Source organism: Balaenoptera ricei, chromosome 19, assembly GCF_028023285.1.
Source record: "Balaenoptera ricei isolate mBalRic1 chromosome 19, mBalRic1.hap2, whole genome shotgun sequence".
In the NCBI taxonomy this organism is placed as follows: Eukaryota; Metazoa; Chordata; class Mammalia; order Artiodactyla; family Balaenopteridae; genus Balaenoptera; species Balaenoptera ricei.
This window is the reverse complement of record NC_082657.1, coordinates 45,945,560-45,963,812: the sequence shown is the minus strand read 5'-3', so window position 1 is coordinate 45,963,812 and position 18,253 is coordinate 45,945,560. Positions and strand designations below refer to the sequence as shown.

At 48.0% G+C, this 18,253-nt stretch overlaps 1 protein-coding gene across 1 annotated transcript in view; it reads right to left on the bottom strand.

Moving 5' to 3' along the window:
* Positions 1-8,661, bottom strand: part of CDH1 (cadherin 1) — a 77,431-nt gene extending 68,770 nt beyond the window's left edge. Inside the window, exons 1-2 of the mRNA XM_059903627.1 lie at positions 8,509-8,661; positions 7,493-7,607 (exon numbers count right to left, since the gene is read on the bottom strand). Of these exons, the coding sequence (XP_059759610.1) occupies positions 7,493-7,607; positions 8,509-8,562 (169 nt within the window). The 5' untranslated portion in view covers positions 8,563-8,661. The remainder of the gene's footprint in view (positions 1-7,492; positions 7,608-8,508) is intronic.
* Positions 8,662-18,253: the final 9,592 nt, after the last annotated feature.

The window sequence follows — 18,253 nt, the reverse complement described above, 5'->3', positions numbered from 1 at the left end:
ACATGAGTTTGTTTAGGACAGGTTCCCCCCCAACCCACCTTGAATGCCAGTATAATTGCATTTTCAGAAGACTCAGAAAGTCAAAAAGAAGAAAGGAAAAGAAGTGCAGTTCACCTAGCATTTTTAGGAAGTGAACGACAAAAGGGACAGAGGCTGAAAATGGCTGAGGCGAAAGACAAGAGAGGTCCTTCAGAGGCAAAAAAAGCCTGAATTCTAGCAACACAATTAAAAGTAGCAAGATGCAAAAGGTGTAAAGACCTCTTTTCCAAAGGGCAGGAGGAACTCGCCTTAGAAAGGTGAATTAGTTTCACTGGAGATGCAGTTTGGCAACGAGGCAGTCGAGGGCGTGGGAAAGGGCACGGGTTTTAGAAGATAGAAGTCCAGCTCTGCCACTACCTGGCTGGGTGACCTCAGACAAGTTGTCCAACTTCTGAGTCTGTAGGAGATAATGACAGTTCCCGCCTTGGGCCACCGTGAGGCTTAACCAAGCTGTCAGGTCTGTGAGGACCCACTTTTGCAGGCCCCATTCCCGACACTGGTTAGAAACAAATACTTGTATTTTTATTTGTTGGCCGCCTCCAAATAAATACTCTCAGCATAGCCCTTCCATTATGTTCTCCTCCAGTGTGTGGGGTCCCTGTAAAACCTCTGCATCTACTGACACAAGACTAAGGAAAAAAGACCACTGTCCTATACAAATTCCTACTGAAACTGGTGCCTGCTGTTCTCCCAAGCTCTAGACCTGAAATTCTCAAATACCCTCATGATGATGCCACTTCTGGGTTCTTCAAACTTAACACTTTCCTAACCAGGAATAAATGCTCCTCCCTTCTCCTCTATTCCCAGCAAAGGACGTCTTCTCATTCACCAAGATCCAGGGGATAAAACTGAGCACTCCTCGCATCCTCTGAATATGTTCCCACCCCAGTGACATTCTCCAGTATATTGGAATTAGCCACTGAGGGAGGGGGGGTCTCAGAGAATTTCTGGAATCTCCCTGAGGGCCCCCAGCACTGGGTGCGCACCAGGGAGAGGTTTGCACTCTGGCTACTTCTCCGGGCAGCCCCCATCTCCACCCTGTCTGCTCTAATTTGCGCCAGCAGAGCTCTCCTTCACCAGCACGGCAGATCGACCAGCCTTATCCTTCCCCGATCAAGGGTGCCCTTGGATCCCTGGCCTCAGGATGGGCAACCAGATGCCCACACCCTGGGTGGCACTGGGTATGTATTCATCAAACATTCCTGATCTCGCCACTGGAGTTGTCCAGGGCGATGAATCAGGTGGCAGCAGACTCCTGGGGAGCTTTTAAAAATGCCATGTCAGAACCCCACCTTCAGAGACTGCAGCTCAGTGAATTTTCAGGTTTTTGAAGTGCTCCAGGTGATTTGATGCTTAGCCATGTGGGTAAACCATGGTCTCAGAGGCTGGGGCAGAGCGTTTTTTGGCAATGGGGAAAAGACAGGCACCCTTAAGCCATGTGTATTATGAAATATGTTTAAAAACCAAGCAAAAGCTGCCAGGTTCAAGGTCACCCTGATTTCCTGCACCTACCCACCCGGACCCAGTTGTACCTTGCCCACTCCTCCCACCCCAATTCTGAACACTATTCATGGGCAGGTCCACAGACAACACCACTCCAGCCCTTCCCAAGCACACTGCACAGTGGCAAGCAAGAAAACACCGCAGCATTTCCTTTCCTAGCAAAGGGCACTTTGGTCTAGTCACTGTTGGCTGTTTGCAGAGCAGTGTTTGCTTTAACACAGAAACGGGGAGAGTGAGGAAACTGGTTTGGCTGGTTTGCTAGGTGGGAGAGAGCACAGGGAAACGTCTGAACCAAAGGTAAAACAAGGGAGAGTCTCAAACAGAAGGCACCAAATACTCCAGGGGCTTTAATATGTAATATTCATTGGGCACTTAATACACACTGTGACATGGGTACTATTATGCCCATTTTACAGAAGGGGAATCTAAGGCTTAGAAAGTCCTTGGCCAATGTCCCTCAGCTGTAGGCAGTCTGACTCAAGAACCTTCTAAATGTTCTTGGGCCTTGGGAGGTGGGGGAGTGGAGGACTGAGGTAGATACAGGAAGGAAAGGGAAGAGGAAAAATGCAGAAAGAGGGGGCTTAAAACGCTCCCAACAGTAACAAGCAAAAGCTGAAGTATATAAGAGGAAAACTTACAACAGTAAGAGAGAAAAGGCTAGGGGAGAGGGAGTGGAGAGAGAGAGAGAGAGAGAGAGAGAGAGAGAGAGAGGGACGGAGAGAGAGGGAGGGAGGGAGGGAGAGAGAGAGAGAGAGAGAGAGAGACATCACCACAATTTTTTTTAAATGGACCAAAGACAAAAAAACACTTTAAAATGTCTAACTGCCCTTCCATTTCCAGAATCGGGTTTGAGGTCTCCCCTCTCTGACCTCCGTGGCTTTCAGAGGGAAGCACTAAGTACACTGTATCCATGGGACACACTTATCACTATAGTCTGGCTTCAAGAGCCACTGGCTGGGCATGCAGCCTTCACAAGCATCTTAGAAAGTTCTAACAGATGCAGCTCTCCCTGCCAATTACAATCAACGTTGAGTGCTGGCCCAAGGCCACAGTGTGAGAGGAAAAAAATAAGCCAAGGTATAAGGTAGTAAATATTCATTCATTCATTCATTTGTTGAAAATAATATGAGTGCCTACTCTGTCCCTAAGAAATATGAGCCACCATTTAATGACTCTTTCCTGTTTCCTTAACATCCTTCTCACTCACTTTATGTTCAGCCAACATCGGCTTTATTCATTACTGTAATCCCTTTATGTTCAGCCCACATCGGCTTTATTCATTACTGTAATCCCAGGGTCCAGCCCAGTGCTGACACTCAATAGGCACTCACGTGTGTTGACAAGAGAATCCAAACGAATAAACAAATATGCATATTTAATCCTCACAACAAACCTATAAGTATTATTGCCTACCCCCGCCCCCAATTTTACAGATGGGAAACAGGCTCATAGAAGCAAAGTGATTTACCCAAGGTCACACAACTAGTAGCTGAAATTCAAACCTGGTCTCTCATACTCATGGAACTATCCTGACTGGCCCTAGCCCATTCCCTTCCTTGAAAGCCTGAAGCCCTGCAAGAAGATGGGGGTTGAGGCAGAGTGGAAACCCAGAAAGTCTGGATTGTGATGGGTGTCTCTTAGGGATTTTCGGGTTTGGGCGGCTTCTGGGAGATGTGAGAGCTGATTGCTTCAGCATCTGGCTTATCTGGGGTTGCGCTTGGAAGGCTTAGAAGGAGCATTTCGGAGGAAAAGGCTCACCCAATAAAAAGCCCCAGAAAGCAAACAGGGATTTCCATAAACACCTGGCAGGGGGGATAGGCAGGTCTAGAGGCCCTGTACAGAAGCAGCAGGTGCCAGCCTTCCTTAGATGGCCTTGCAGGGCTCAGGACTTTTCTGCCACTCCTTGTGAGACACAAAGGCAAGGGCAGGAGAATGACCCATTAGTCTCCTTCCCCAGGGAGATCTGCACCAACCCTTGACACAGATGTGAGTAACAGGGAAGTGATGTTTCGGAGTTGGAGGGGTGAGGGAGTGGGGATCCTATGATGTAAGGTGACCCCAAAGCAGGCTTCTGTATTTGTTTTTTAAAGCCTAGTTTAGGGACTTCCTTGGTGGCACAGTCGTTGAGAATCCACCTGTCAATGCAGGGCACACAGGTTCGATCCCTGGTCGGGGAGGATCCCACATGCCGAGGAGCAACTAAGCCGGTGCGTCACAACTACTGAGCCCGCGTGCCTAGAGCCCGTGCTCCGCAACAAGAGAAGCCACTGCAATGAGAAGCCCTCACACCGCAACGAAGAGCAGACCCCACTCCCCGCAACTAGAGAAAGCACGCACGCACAGCAATGAAGACCCAACGCAGCCAAGGAAAAAAAAAAAAAAAAAAACTTAAAAAGCAAAAAAAATAGTTTAAAGAGAAGCCACCGTAGTGAGAAGCCCGCGCACTGCAAGGAAGAGCAGCCCCCAGAGCAGCCCCCGCTCACCGCAACTAGAGAAAGCCTGCATGCAGCAACGAAGACCCAACACAGCCATAAATAAATAAATAAATAAATAAATAAATAAATAAATAAATAAATAAATAAATAAAAAAGCCTAGTTTAATTCGGGGGCCTGCATACTGTTTCCATCACCTTTCAGCACATCTTTTAGAAGGAGGAGGAAATGGGTGTTATTTAATCCTTACAGCTGGATGCCTGTGAGCAAGGTCAGTCCATCAAGCAATCAGAGCTCAAACCCAAAATATAAGCCCTGTTTGCCCAAGGTCAGGTGTAGGAGGAAGCAAAGCAAGGAAACCATCGGTTTGAAAGCCTGCTTGCTTTTTTTCCCACCCCTCAATCAACTGAGAGCTGAGTGCACAAGTATTATCCTGAGATTGGAAACTGTCTAACGGCCTGGGTTTTTCAAACCAGTTTGTGCTTAAAAAAAAAAAAAAAAAAGGAAAATAATCAGAAACTCTAAAGAACCAGTTTATAGTTGTGGTTTTGGTGTCGTTTGTTTGTTTGTACATTCCCCATTCTAAAACGTAGAGAGAAATCAAAGGAATAAATACAAAGCTGAGTGAGACTGTGAGGTTAGCCATCTCACAGGGCACAGGAATGACCCCAGAAAACCACCCCAAGATCCCCTAAGTTTAATCAAAACCCTATTTGTGACACTCTTCAGCCACCTGTGGACATAACGCAATAGGCTCCTTGTTCCCAGACTCCCATGCAGCAAATTCCCCACAGGGCCAATGTTTAAACCTGGTGCTAATGTTGCATGCCTCCATCTTCCTGGACTGCCCAAAGAGAATGAGGTCACCTCCCTAAATCCTGGCTGCCTTTTTAAATCACAAAGCCAATTCCCTGAGATCGCATATGTGATTTTACCAGAAGGGCACTTTCATCTGAGTCCACATTGGAGTGGTAGGAGACCCTATGGTCCAAAAAGGCCAAAAAAATTAAACATCAGGAAATCTGTTGATTGGGGCTGGGTATGTGGACATAAAGGAAACTGGAACCAGCCACACAAGCAGCTTCCAGAGGCTGCTTCTCCCACAAACACTACCAGCTATAGGCCCCTTCCACTTCCCACCAGGTCTGGCCCACCTCCATCACCACCAGCCCCCCCCTGGGGTCCCGCCCTATCAACACCTCTGCTCTCCAGGGTACACAGAGAGGACGATGCCTATTTCACGATGGACACAAATTCCCCAAATACCCTCTTTCTTTTTTTTTTGAGATTACTGAGAAGCGTAAAGAATGGGAGAAAGACCGGCTGTGGCTCCCTGAGCAGATCAAGAAATTGCCTTATGCTTCAGTCTCCTCATCTCAAAATAGAAATAACAATGGTACCCACCGTCACAAGGTTCAATGAGGTAAAATATGTGCAGCACTTGCCCCAGAGTCTGGTTCAAAAGCGAATAGGTGGGGCTATTAATAATAATATTTATGTTATCATTAACATGTAATAATATTATTACTGGTCAGATACAAAAGCGTGGTGGTGGTGGTGGTGGTGGTGGTGGTGGTGGTGGTGGTGGGAATAAAAACTAGACTAACCCACCCTTGGTGCTACCAGATGTCTTGGTGAGGGAAAACAAAGTGACCAACACTTGTGTTGCAACACCTCATACACAGATGCACACACCATTTCTAACCCTTGCCCCGAATTCAAGGTTCAGTCAACTTTGCCTCCTCCCAGAAGCCAGTCTTCATTGCCCACTGATACCCATCAGAACACCCCAGGGCACCCACACTCTGCCACCTAAGTGCCCATGTCCCACAATGCTCTCTAAGCGGGTCCTGGGACATTTCTTAGCAATCTGCTGGAGTGTGAAATACGAGGGGCAGGGATGAAGTATCCCTGTATCTCCTCAATCACTCCCGGGGGCCCAGCACAGGGCCGGGCAGAACATCAAGCAGAGACTGGCCAAGTAATGGTGGACCCACTGCAAAACCAGGCAGACAACACTTCCTTTCTGACCCAATAGAAAGCTCCACACAACACAGACGGGCCTCAGAAAAGCAAATATGTTTAATCAATCAAGCTGCAGTTTCTCTGTTTAAAAAAAAAGTCTCCTACTGTTGGAACGACTTTCAAAGTTCAAAAAAAATTTCAGACAACAGCATGATTGCTGTAGATTTTTCACATGGCCAAAGACTGGAAGAATAAACAGTGAATTGCCTTAGGGGAATTGTGGGTGATTTCACATTTCATAAAGTGTTTCTTCTTATTGTTATGATACTTGCCCTATCAACTAAATCAAGAGGGAGGAGAAAGTCCTTTGGTAGGAAATAAGCACCTGGGAATCAGTGAAACCAGAAGAGAAACCAACATTCCCTTGCTCTCACTCCTGGGCAACAGTGAAGTGAAACAAAGCAAACTCTAGAATCCTGATTATCACAGTGATAAGACCCAGAGGCACACTGTGTCCGTTTTCATTCCCTGAGTCACAGCTACCAGGTTTTTGAAAAACACACACACACACACACACACACACACACACACACCATTATTCCTTGGAGGAATGGTACCTGTATCAAAATGTTTTCATCTCTGAGCAAAAGCCACAGTCTGGTGACTAAGAGAGGGCTCCTCAGTCATCCCAGAGATGTTGCAGAATGGGGCCTAGGATTCAGATCCCAGCTCAGATTCTTGCTCTGCTGAACCTGGGGCAAGTGGGCTCCACCCTCCTGAGCCTCACATTTGCTCATCTGTACCACGGGAGTTACCACCCACCCCTACCCTCTTCCCACACATCAGGTTTCTGCAATGATAGACCGTCTCAAAGTGGTCAGGATGGGCTTCCCTGGTGGTGCAGTGGCTAAGAATCCACCTGCCAATGCAGGGGACACGGGTTCGAGCCCTGTTCCGGGAAGATCTCACAGGCCGCAGAGCAACTAAGCCCGTGTGCCACAGCTTCTGAGCCTGCGCTCTAGAGCCCAGGAGCCACAACTACTGAGCCCACGTGCCACAACTACTGAAGCCCGCATGCCTAGAGCCTGTGCTCTGCAACGAGAAGCCACAATGGGAAGCCCGCGCACCGCAACAAAAAGTAGCACCCGCTCGCCGCAACTAGAGAAGAGCCCTCGCATAGCAATGAAGAACCAACGCAGCCAAAAATTTAAGAAAGTAAAAAAATAAAAAAATCAGTGGCCCTGAAAAAATTATATATATATATATATATATATTAAAAAAAAGTGGTCAGGACAATATGAGACACACTGAAGGCCTCTAATAAGTGCCCCCCATAACTAAGTCAACCATACAAGCTAGCCCCCTCAACCCCAACTGCTCTATCATGGCAAAAGTTTAGATCCCTGCATCTGTGTAAATTACAAAGGGGTGTCACCTGAGCCAGGGAAGAAGGGGCTCGCCCAGTCCAGCCCAGGAGCTTGGGAGCGCAATTTCTCGGACCCTTCCCACTCCCACCCCACCCCGCTCAGGGACAACTGCGGCGCGCCCTCACCTCTGCCCAGGACTCGGCCTCTCTCCAAGTGCAGCCGGGGCACGGCGAACGTGTAGCTCTCGGCGCCAAAGCCGGGATTGCAGGGCTCCAGCTCCTGGCAGAGCCACAATGAGACCTGGGGTAGGAGAAAGATATGGAACCCGGGTGACTTGAGAGGGTCCCCTCCCGGCCACACCGAAACCAACAGTGCCTCCCCTCCCTCGCTCCCGGCGCCAGGACTGTGGGAGTGACCCACCCCCATGCCCATCCCCATCCCTCCGGGCAGGCAGCCACGCCAAACTCTTTCATTCGGAAACCTGTGGCCGCCAAGCCCCCAGGACTTCCCAGGAGAGGGGGCTGCTGGGTCACCTTCTCCAGACCTAGCACCCCTTTCCTTCCAGTCTCCTTTTTAATTTCACTGGAGGCATCTTTACGCTTCCCAATTCCACTTTCCCTATACCGGGAGAGCGCCCACTCTTAAGTCCAGTTCGTCAGACCGAGGGGCGTTCCAACCCCTTTTGACCCTACTTTCTTGTCCCGGGGACGCCCCCATACCTATTTACTACCCTTTCTTTACAGGGCAGGTGCCTTCTTTATCTATTGGTTCCCCTTTCCTTACCTCAGAGGTCGTTACCACTACTCCCGGCTCCTCCCGGACTTGCACCAGGGCTCCCCTATCCCATACCCCGACGCCCACCCTACTCCATGCCCTCCTCTGCCCGCCCTTAGCCCACCCGAGTCCCCGGAGGCTGCAGTGAGGTGCGCCCCCCCACCTCGGGCATTTGCGGGAGACAGTGGGCAAAGCCGCGCTCGCCCTTCACCCTCACCCGCTCCCACTCCCTTCTCCGTGGAATCCAGAGCGCGGCGCAGTTTCCAGGCCATTCAGGCCCTTTGTACCCAAACTTTCTTGGAAGAAGAGGGACTGGGGAATGACAGGAGAGAGGAAGGGACGACGAAAGAGAGGAAGGGGCTGGGGGCCGGGGTGCGGTTGGTGGGTCCGGAAGGCGTCTCCTGCAAAGTCAGGGGACCCAACGTACCTGCAGCAGCAGCAGCAGCAGGAGCGCAGAGAGGCTGCGGCACGGAGGGCCCATGGCGGGCCGGGCGTGGGTTGAGTAGGGTCCGGCCGAGCTGGGCCGGGCTCGAGTCTGGCAGAACTTCCGCGAATTCACAGGTGCTTTGAGGTTCCGGACGCCACTGAGCTGGGCAGAGCCGCAGGAGCCAGGTGAGCCCCGACGGCCCCGCCTCCGGCACCGCTGATTGGCTGAGGATGCACCTGCCTGGCCGCAGCCAATGAGCGGCGCGGCAAGGCCTCGGGCTTCCTCCGCTGGCTTGGGCGGACGCTCCGCCCCCGATCCCGCCCCCCAGCCTCATGCCGACCCGGTCACCGGATTGTAGAGTCAGAGCAGGGGGTAGGGCTCCATGATTCCTATTACCATCAGGTTTGAATACCAGCCTCGCGGTGGCTCACTAACACCTGGGGCCAGAAAGGATTTTACTCTTTAACTACTTCTGTCTTTTTAACTTCAGGTCTCCATCGGTTCGTGAATCTGCAAATCAATTCACTGGGCGGGACCCCGACCCCCCTCCCCCGCCCTTCAAAGCTTCAGTTTCTCCACCTTCCAAATGGGAATAATAATCACAGAGCCTCCCTGTGTTGTTGTGAAGTTGTCATACAATTAATAAGACCAATGTTTACTGCACCACAAAAGCTCGATACAGAGGTGAGGGATAATAATAGTTAACAATAGGTGCTGGGCATTAAAAGTTACTGTGCCGGGCTCTGTGCTAAGCATGACATTAACCATCTCATTTAATCTCATCTCAAAACAACACAAGAGCTGTGTTATTTATTCCCATTTGATAGACAGACAACTGAGGAATAAAGACTTTGAAGCCAGTAGGAAGTGACAGAGGACTGGAACCCACCTCCCTCTGATTCCAGAGCCCCTATTCTATTAGCTTCACCTCATGTGGCCCCACAAAATCGCCAGCTGGAGCTGCGGTTTTCAATCTGTCCTTTTTTTTTTTTTTTTTAAATTTTTATTTGTTTATTTATTTATTTATGGCTGTGTTGGGTCTTCGTTTCTGTGCGAGGGCTTTCTCTAGTTGCGGCAAGTGGGGGCCACTCTTCACCGAGGGCTTTCTCTAGTTGCGGCAAGTGGGGGCCACTCTTCACCGCGGTGCTTGGGCCTCTCATTATCGCGGCCTCTCTTGTTGGAGCACAGGCTCCAGACGCGCAGGCTCAGTAATTGTGGCTCACGGGCCTAGTTGCTCCGTGGCATGTGGGATCTTCCCAGACCAGGGCTCGAACCCGTGTCCCCTGCATTGGCAGGCAGACTCTCAACCACTGCGCCACCAGGGAAGCCCCAATCTGTCCTTTAATGTTGACTGGAAGAGATCCATTAGAGATCACCCAAACCTTTCATTTGCAAATAACTCTTTCAATGTTCCATGCAATGGACACCATCTTTCCCTTTACCCTTGAATCATGAGCAGAACTACAGTGTGTGTAAAAAGAAATGGTAATTATGTGATATGATGGGGGTGTTAGCTATGAGTTAGGTATGTGTTAGCTAAGTGTTACTTTGGTAGTAATCATTTTGCAATATATGTAAGTGTATCAAATCAACATTTTGTACACCTTAAACTTACACAATGTTATATGTCAATTATATCACAATAAAGCTGGAAAATACAATAACAAAAAACAAACAAACAAACAAAAGAACTACAGTGTGTGGAGTCAGCCACTCACTAGCTGTGTGACTTTGGGCAAGTCAGTATTTTCATCTGTATAAATGGGTCCTTAGGAGCTAATATAAGAAAATCACTAAGCAGAGTGCTTGTTGCCTGGTAGCAACTGCTCAGTAAGTGTTGGGTGTGGAGGTTGTTCTTTGGAACAGACCACCCCCTTTCCCCCTTGCTCATGGGGAAGACCATGTTTAGAATATTTCACCCAGAGCTAAAAGTGAATCTGAGCCCATTGAGGCTACTTTCTCAACCCCAGAGGAGAGGCACTGTCTCGAACCAAGACACTGTTTCAGGTCAGTCCAGCCACCACCCCCCAACCTGTCCCCTCAGTTTTAATGGGTTTCCCCATACTGTCCCCTCCATTTTAATGGGTTTCTGAGCACACGCCCAGGCCATTTGGATTTCTGCATCTTGGCTCTCTCTCTGCCTCAACCCACCAGGAGACTTTGAGGGAAAAGGCTCCAGTATTTCCTTTCCCACTGAGGCTCCTGCAGGACAGTGCATTAAGCAAGATAATGGAAATACAGAAAGAGGTGTTTCCCCCATGGGGCGGCTTGTCCGTTTATTTTTTTTCCCCTCAGTTATGTAAAAATTCATGTTTTATACCATCACTCGGCCCAGGGAGACTTTAGGGCTTTACTTTCCTCCTCCCAGCAAGCCCTGGCCTTGTAACTCCACAGCGGCTCTCATCGACTCCTCCATTACACTCTGAGAATTCAATAAAAAGCATCTTAGAAAACAGTTAGGGGCAGTGAGGACAGGTCGGGCATGAGCTCGCTTCAGACTTCTCGGCAAGCCCTTCTCCAAGCTCCAGGGAGCGGGCCAGGAAGGGCTGCCTGCCCTCAGCGGTCCAGGGTGAGCCAGGGTGAACAGAGGACACACAGGGGTTCCCTGTGGAGACAGGGCATTGTGTGGCCCTCAGTGAACTGCCTCAATTTCCTCTTCCATCAAAAAAGGATACCTCATTGTGAGGATCAAATGAGCAGGTGAAGGTGAGCCTCTGCTGCCTGATCTCAGGCTGATGGAGGGTTAAAATTCCTGCTCTGCCACTATCTGGGTAGCATGTCCAGTCTCAGTTTCCTCATCCATAAAATGAGGATGTTGGCAGCACTTAATTCACAAGGTTCGTATAAGCGCTCTGTGAAGTTAGCTATTAGCACTCTAGGCTCAATACATTCCCCTTCCAGTTCCAGGCAAAACTGTGAGCCCCCCTGGAGCCTCCCCACCCCCAGGCTCTCCTTTTCCCAGCCCTGCAGTTAAAGTCTCTTAGGCTATCTCTGGCCTCTGCTTGGAAAAACTCTTTCACGGGGGCTGTTTAGTCATTGAGACCTTCCCAGGGTCATTTGCATTTTAAAGAGAGCTCTGGGGTATAATTCTTTCAAAGGAAGGAAATCTTTGGAACCAGTAAACTCCGCCCAGTGTTTTTAACCTGGTGTCTATGGATGGGCTTCATAGCGTGAGTGGTCGTGAAAGCCCTGAGATTGTTAGCAGACCTGTTGGTGCAGGTGGTAAGGTCCACTGCTTTCATTAGCTTCTCAACTCCGGGAAAGAAAAATCAAAATCTTGGAAGGTGAGTTCTCTCTGAGGGCCAGTCCAGTGTTAATGGTAGAATTTCAGGCATTAACCAGGGAAAGAAATGTTGACCGGAGGCCTTGCGGGTACCATTCTAGGTGGATGACAGACCCTACTACTGCTGGTGCTAACCGGGCTTCCGTCATTGGCATGACCAACACCAGATTTCCTTATTGCCTGCAGGGTGTGTCTCTGACGACTTTCGTTTCCTGGGTGTCCTGGCAACTGGTCAGCTTGGAGGCTAAAGATTAACTCCCCAGGCGGTCCTGCTCCTTTCATCTTCCAGCGAAGGGGTGGTAATAAAGGCACTCAGACTGGGAGGGGCACCCCTCCCCCAGCCTCAGCCAAGAGGAGCCCAACCCCCTAGCCGGCTGGGGAGGAATCCCAGGGAAAGTGGAATTGCTGGGGATTGCAGCCAGATCAGACTCCCCATTGTGTGGGGAGAGGAGGCGCCATACTCGCTGCTCCTGGGGGCTCCTGACACCTCTGCTGGGCCGGGCTGCCTGCCAGCGTGCCGGGGAGGGAACTGGATATCCCACTTCAGCCTCCTGTTAAAACGTGGTGACTGATAGGGGTAACACCCTTTGCAGCTCAGCCACTCACGTCTGCAAGAAACATTTTTATTTCAAACACAAGGAAAAATAGTATAATGCACACCATGAATAGTTATAGTGAAACACCGTGTATCTATCATCTAGTGCCAACAATTATTTTTCGCAATTTGTATAATTTTGTAACATGTGAACGTTGTACCAAATCTTATTTCATATTTTCATCCCTGAGTTTTAAAAAAAAAAAACTAAGACTATTTTTTTAAAAGTAGTTTTAGGTTCACAGCAAATTTGAGTAGGAGGTACAGAGATTTCCTAAATACCCTCTCCCCAACACATACATAGCCACCCCCATCAACATCCCCCGCTAAAGCAGTACATTTGTTACAACTGATGAACCTACATCGACATATCATAATCACCCAAAGTCCATAGTTGACATTATGGTTCACTCTGGGTGTCGTATGTTCTATGGGTTTGGACAAATGCATAATGATGTGAATCCGACATTGTAGTACCATACAGAGTCATTTCACTGCCCTAAAATCCACTGTGCCCTGCCTGCCTATTCATCCCTCCCTCCCCCCCAACTCCTGTCAACCACTGATCTTTTTACTGTCTCCAAAGTTTTGCCTTTTCCAGAATGTCATGTAGTTGGAATCACATTACATGACATTCTGGAAAAGGCAAAACTTTTGGTATGCCTTTTGCAGGTATGTAGACTTTCAGATTGGCTTCCTTTACTTAGTGACATGCATTGAAGGTTGTTCCATGTCTTTTCATGGCTTGATAGCTCATTTCTTCTTAGCGTTGAATAACTCTCCATTGTCAGGATGTACCACAATTTATTTATCCATTCACCTACTGAAGGACATCTTGGTTGCTTCCAAGTTTTGGCAATTATGAATAAAGCTGCTATAAATATCCATGTGCAGTTTTTTGTGTGGATGTAAGTTTTCAACTCCTTTGGGTAAATACCAAGGACCATGGTTGCTGATTGTATGGTAAGTATACGTTGAGTTTTTTTAAGAAATTGCCAAACTGGCTTCCAAAGTGGCTGCACCATTTTGCATTCCCACTAGCAATGAATGAGAGTTCCTGTTGCTCCACATCCTCGCCAGCATTTGGTGGTATTAGTGTTCCATTCTGGGCATTCCAATACATATGTACCCTTGCATTTTTATTTTTGCAGACTATTTTAAAGTAAATCCCAGATAACCTAATTTCCCCTGTAAATATGTCAGTCTGCATCTCTGAGAACATGACCATCATCCAATTAAGTAATAATGCCTAATAAAATTCACAATAATTCCTCAATATTATCTAATGGCTAAGAAATGTCTTTTTAACAATTTGTTTAGGGGCTTCCCTGGTGGCGCAGTGGTTGAGAATCTGCCTGCCAATGCAGGGGACATGGGTTCGAGCCCTGGTCTGGGAAGATCCCACATGCCGCGGAGCAACTAGGCCCGTGAGCCACAATTACTGAGCCTGCGCATCTGGAGCCTGTGCTCCCCAACAAGAGAGGCCACGATAGCGAGAGGCCCGCGCACCGCGATGAAGAGTGGCCCCCACTTGCCGCAACTGGAGAAAGCCTGCGCACAGAAACGAAGACCCAACACAGCCATAAATAAATAAATAAATAAATAAAAATTAAAAAAAAAAAAAGCAACAGTCTTTAAAAAAAAAAAAAAAACAATTTGTTTGTATCAGGATTCAAGCACGAGTCACATTTTGCATTGGGCTATATGTCCCTTGAGTCTTTATATTTGTAAAGTCTCCCCATCCTTTTTTGTCCGGCTTTTTTTTTCTACTTTTTGGCTGTGCGGCGCAGCACACAGAATCTTAGTTCCCCAACCAGGGATGGACTCTGCACTCCCTGCGGTGGAAGTGCAGTGTCTTCCACTGGACCACCAAGGAAGACCCTTGTCCAGCTTTTTTGAAGTATAATTGACTGCACATGTTTAAGTATACAGTTTGATGTTTTGGCATATGCAAATACTGTGAAGCCATCAGCACAATCAAGAAAATGAACAGATCCCTTTTGTTTGTTTGTTTCTGTTTTGATATAATTCCAGATTTACAGAGTTTGTTTGTTTTTAAGTGGCATTTATTTTTTAAGATACCCGGTCATTTGTCCTGTTGGATATCTTGCATTTTGTATATTGATCAAATGCATCCTCATGGTGTCACTTACCATGTCCCTCTCTCCCATATGTCATGTAAACTAGATCTAGAGGTTTGATTTGATTCAAATTCAATTTTTTTTAGGCAAAAATATTTCATAACTGGTACTGAGTACTTCCTATAGCATCATATCAGGAAGAAATTGTCTGGCTGACTCACTTTTAGGATACTAAGATTCAGTTGGTGTCAGCTGATCTTTCCAGTATCAAGTTCTCCATCAGCCTTTCACCTTGTGGTTTTAGAATCATGGATGATGGCTGTCCAGATCCATTATCTCATCAGGGAAACAACAAACATTTATTAAGCACCCCCATGTGCCAGGTACTCTGCTCAACAATGGGGACACAGAAATAAACAAAATATGATTCGTGCTCTCTCACTACATCCATTTTACAGATCTAGAAGCAGAGGCTCGAGAGGTAAAGAGATTTGCCCAAGGTGACATATTAAGTGACAGAGCTGGAATTTGATGGGTTCAAAGCCTCTTCATCTCCATGCTATACTGCTGAGATCAGGGCAGTCTTTTATTTCCAGGTGCCATTTGAAATGAGAGGCAAACCTTGCTTAATTTAGCAAGAAATGGTCTGTCAAGTTGAACTGAAATTCCAGACCCCGGGGCAGCCAAGAGAAGATGGCAAGAGCATAGCCTGAACTACTGGTTTTTCAGCCAGGCTGGAGCTTCCAGTACATGAGGGGTAGGTTGGGGGTAACGATGAGAGCTGGAACCAGAGGGCTGGGTCCTGGGTCGCATCATTTGGTCCTCCAACTTGCCCACAGAGCAAAAGCTATTCTCCCCGTTTTGCAGAGGAGGCGACTGATGCTCAGAAAGATGAACAGCCAGGTCATGGCAGGGGCAGGCTTGAGGCTGGTGCTCTGGCTCCAAGACCAGTATGGCAAAATGGTTCCCAGCGCAGATGTTAGTGCCTCGCTGCCTGGGTCTGAATCCTGCTCTTCTACCTGCTAGTTCTAAGCCTTTGAATGAGTCACTTTAAAGCATCTTTGGACCTCAATTTCCTCATCTGTTTAAATGGGGATAATAATAACACCTACCTTGTCAGATGGCTGTGGAAATTAGGTGAAATAACCTAAGTAAATGTGGCAGACTGGAAGTCCTAAATAAACATTAACTATTATTATTTCCACATTCCACGATGCTCAGGCGCTGGGGTTTTCACTGAGAGGAATCCCTGAGTCCCTGAGTGCATGGGCAGCAGGATTCCTCCAACCTAACTCTCACTCTCTCCTAGACTCACTGAAAGAGAGGGAGCCCGCTGCCATGGGGCTCCACGGCTGGCTGGGTGCCCTCTCTTGGCACAGATACCTTTGTACCTGGTGTCTCAAGATAAGGTGCTACAGAATAGCTACAGAATACGGAACCTCAAGATAAGGTTCCACAGACCTGTGCTTCCTGCCTCCCAACTTCGAGCAGAGAAGGCCTCATCCCTCCTCTCAGAACCAAGGACCTGTCCACGTGGTGGGATGGAGAGAGAAAGCTCTTTCTAGTCTTGCATCCAGCTTGGACAAGACCAACCCTCTCCAGGGTCAGCAGCCAATGAAATCACTCTGTGCCAAATTCAGCCTGGCCCCAAGTCAAAGAAATCTGGTGACAAACAACTTATTTATTTATGTACCAAATTCCAGGGGGTAGCTAGAACACAGTGTAGGGAACTGACCTTGTCACTTGAAGCAAAATCTCTTTCCTTCCCTAAGTCTTGGTTTCTTGTCTGTAAAATGACTCAGCTGGCCTGTAAGGATCCTTTATTTTTCTTCTGCTCTAAAAACTATGACTTTGAACATCTTGAGATTGAGTCAGTGAGCGCTGTGTGTGTGTGCGTGTACACGTGTGTGCTCACCTACTTGTGGGTTCATGAAAGGGGTGCATCTTGGTCCTTCTAAGCCCAGCAGTTCTCAGCGAGAGTCCAAGTTCTGCAGGAAGGGAACATGAAGCTGACCAGTCTCGAGCCAGACTGTGGCAGTCGGAGAGAGACAGCTTCCTGCAGGGGTGGAGACCAGCAGAGCAATAAAACCTGGGCAAAGAGCAAGGTTTCCACTGCAGGCCCAGGAGAAAACTCCAGAGTCCAGACTCAGGATGGGGCTGCCCAGAATTTTCTAGAGAGACTCTCCAACTTTTCAGGCAGCAGTCATTCATTCACTCATTCATCCATCCATTCATTCATTTGATAAACAATCACTGGGCACCCAGCTGTGCCTAGTGCTTTGCTGGTGAGGGAGGTGCCTCCCTGCCCTCAGAGGGCTTTCAGTCTGGTGCAATAAACAGACAAGGGAACCAGGTATTTATAATCCAGGGCAATAAGCAAGGATGATACTAATATTTAACAATAGGTAAAGCATGGGCACCAGGCCAATCAAAATGAACACCAGCCATTAACACCAGGGTAGGGTCCCCAGGCCTCCTGCTGTGCCAGGCTTTATCCTTTTGGTTGTTGGGTGGTGGGGAGGTGTGGGCGTGTGGGAGGGGCGCTTTGCAGGGAAGTGACATCTAAGTTGAGTTAGCCAGAGTGTTCCTGGCAGAACCTGGGCAAAAGTATTTTCCCAATGGGAGGAGGGCTCAGTATTTTCAGGCGGTTCAGTCTAGCTGGAGGAGAAAGAGGCGGGAGATTAGACCCAACAGACAGGTAAGGAGAGTGTGTGCTGTAGGGTTGGGGGAGGGGGCTGTGTTAATCATGCTCAGTGGCTTGGACTGTGTCTCCAGAGCAATCGGGAGCCACAGCAGGGTTTTAATTAAGATCAGGGGAGTCACCTGATCCAGTCTGCAAATCCCCCAAGTGACACCAAGGAATCCATTTTTCCAAAGACAAGAACCAAGGCTCAGGGAGGTTAAAACACCTATCAGATGTCATGCCGCAGGCTGGACATGGCATAAACGCAACTGCTCACTTCTGGATCCCCTTCTCTATCGAATACCATGTGCATCAGAGGCTGCCCCTTTGTGTACGGAGCTTTAGAGTTCATAAAGCACTTTACAGTTTACAGAGCACTTTCCCATCCATGCTCATTTGATTTCCCACCACAGCACTGTACTACAGTGATACCATTCCCATTTCACAGTTGAAGGGACTGAAATACAGGGAGGTTTCAAAATATAATAAATAGTGAAATTTTGACTCAAACCTAAACCTTGAGACTCCTTGTCCAGTGATCTTTCCCCTCTACCATGCTGTGTCTTGGCATTTGTATTGATCACTTTGGGTTATAAATGCCAGAAACATAAGTGCCTAAGCAGAAAAAAGGAATTTGGGAGCTCACATACTAAAAAGTCCACGATGGATGAACTTCAAGCATGGATGGCTCCAGGTGGTCAAATTACATCATCACAGATCTGTCTTGCTCTGTCTTTGCTTTCCTCTATGTTGATTTTCTTCTTGGATTCTCTTATCAAGGCAGAGACAGGCTGCCAATCTACCACTTTAGCAATCCCAGCCACAAAGTACCATACTTTTCCAACAGGTACAGCAAAAGCCTCAGGTTTCATCTTTATGCCTTGACTGGGCTCATGTGCAGACATGAACCAATCCTGTGGCCAAAGAGATGGCTAGGTGGTTCTTTTTTTTTTTTTTTTTAATTATTAGCACCTTTAATTTTTATTTATTTATTTATTTAATTTTTGGGGCTGTGTTGGGTCTTCGCTTCTGTGCGAGGGCTTCCTCTAGTTGTGGCAAGTGGGGGCCACTCTTCATCGCGGTGCATGGGCCTCTCACTATCG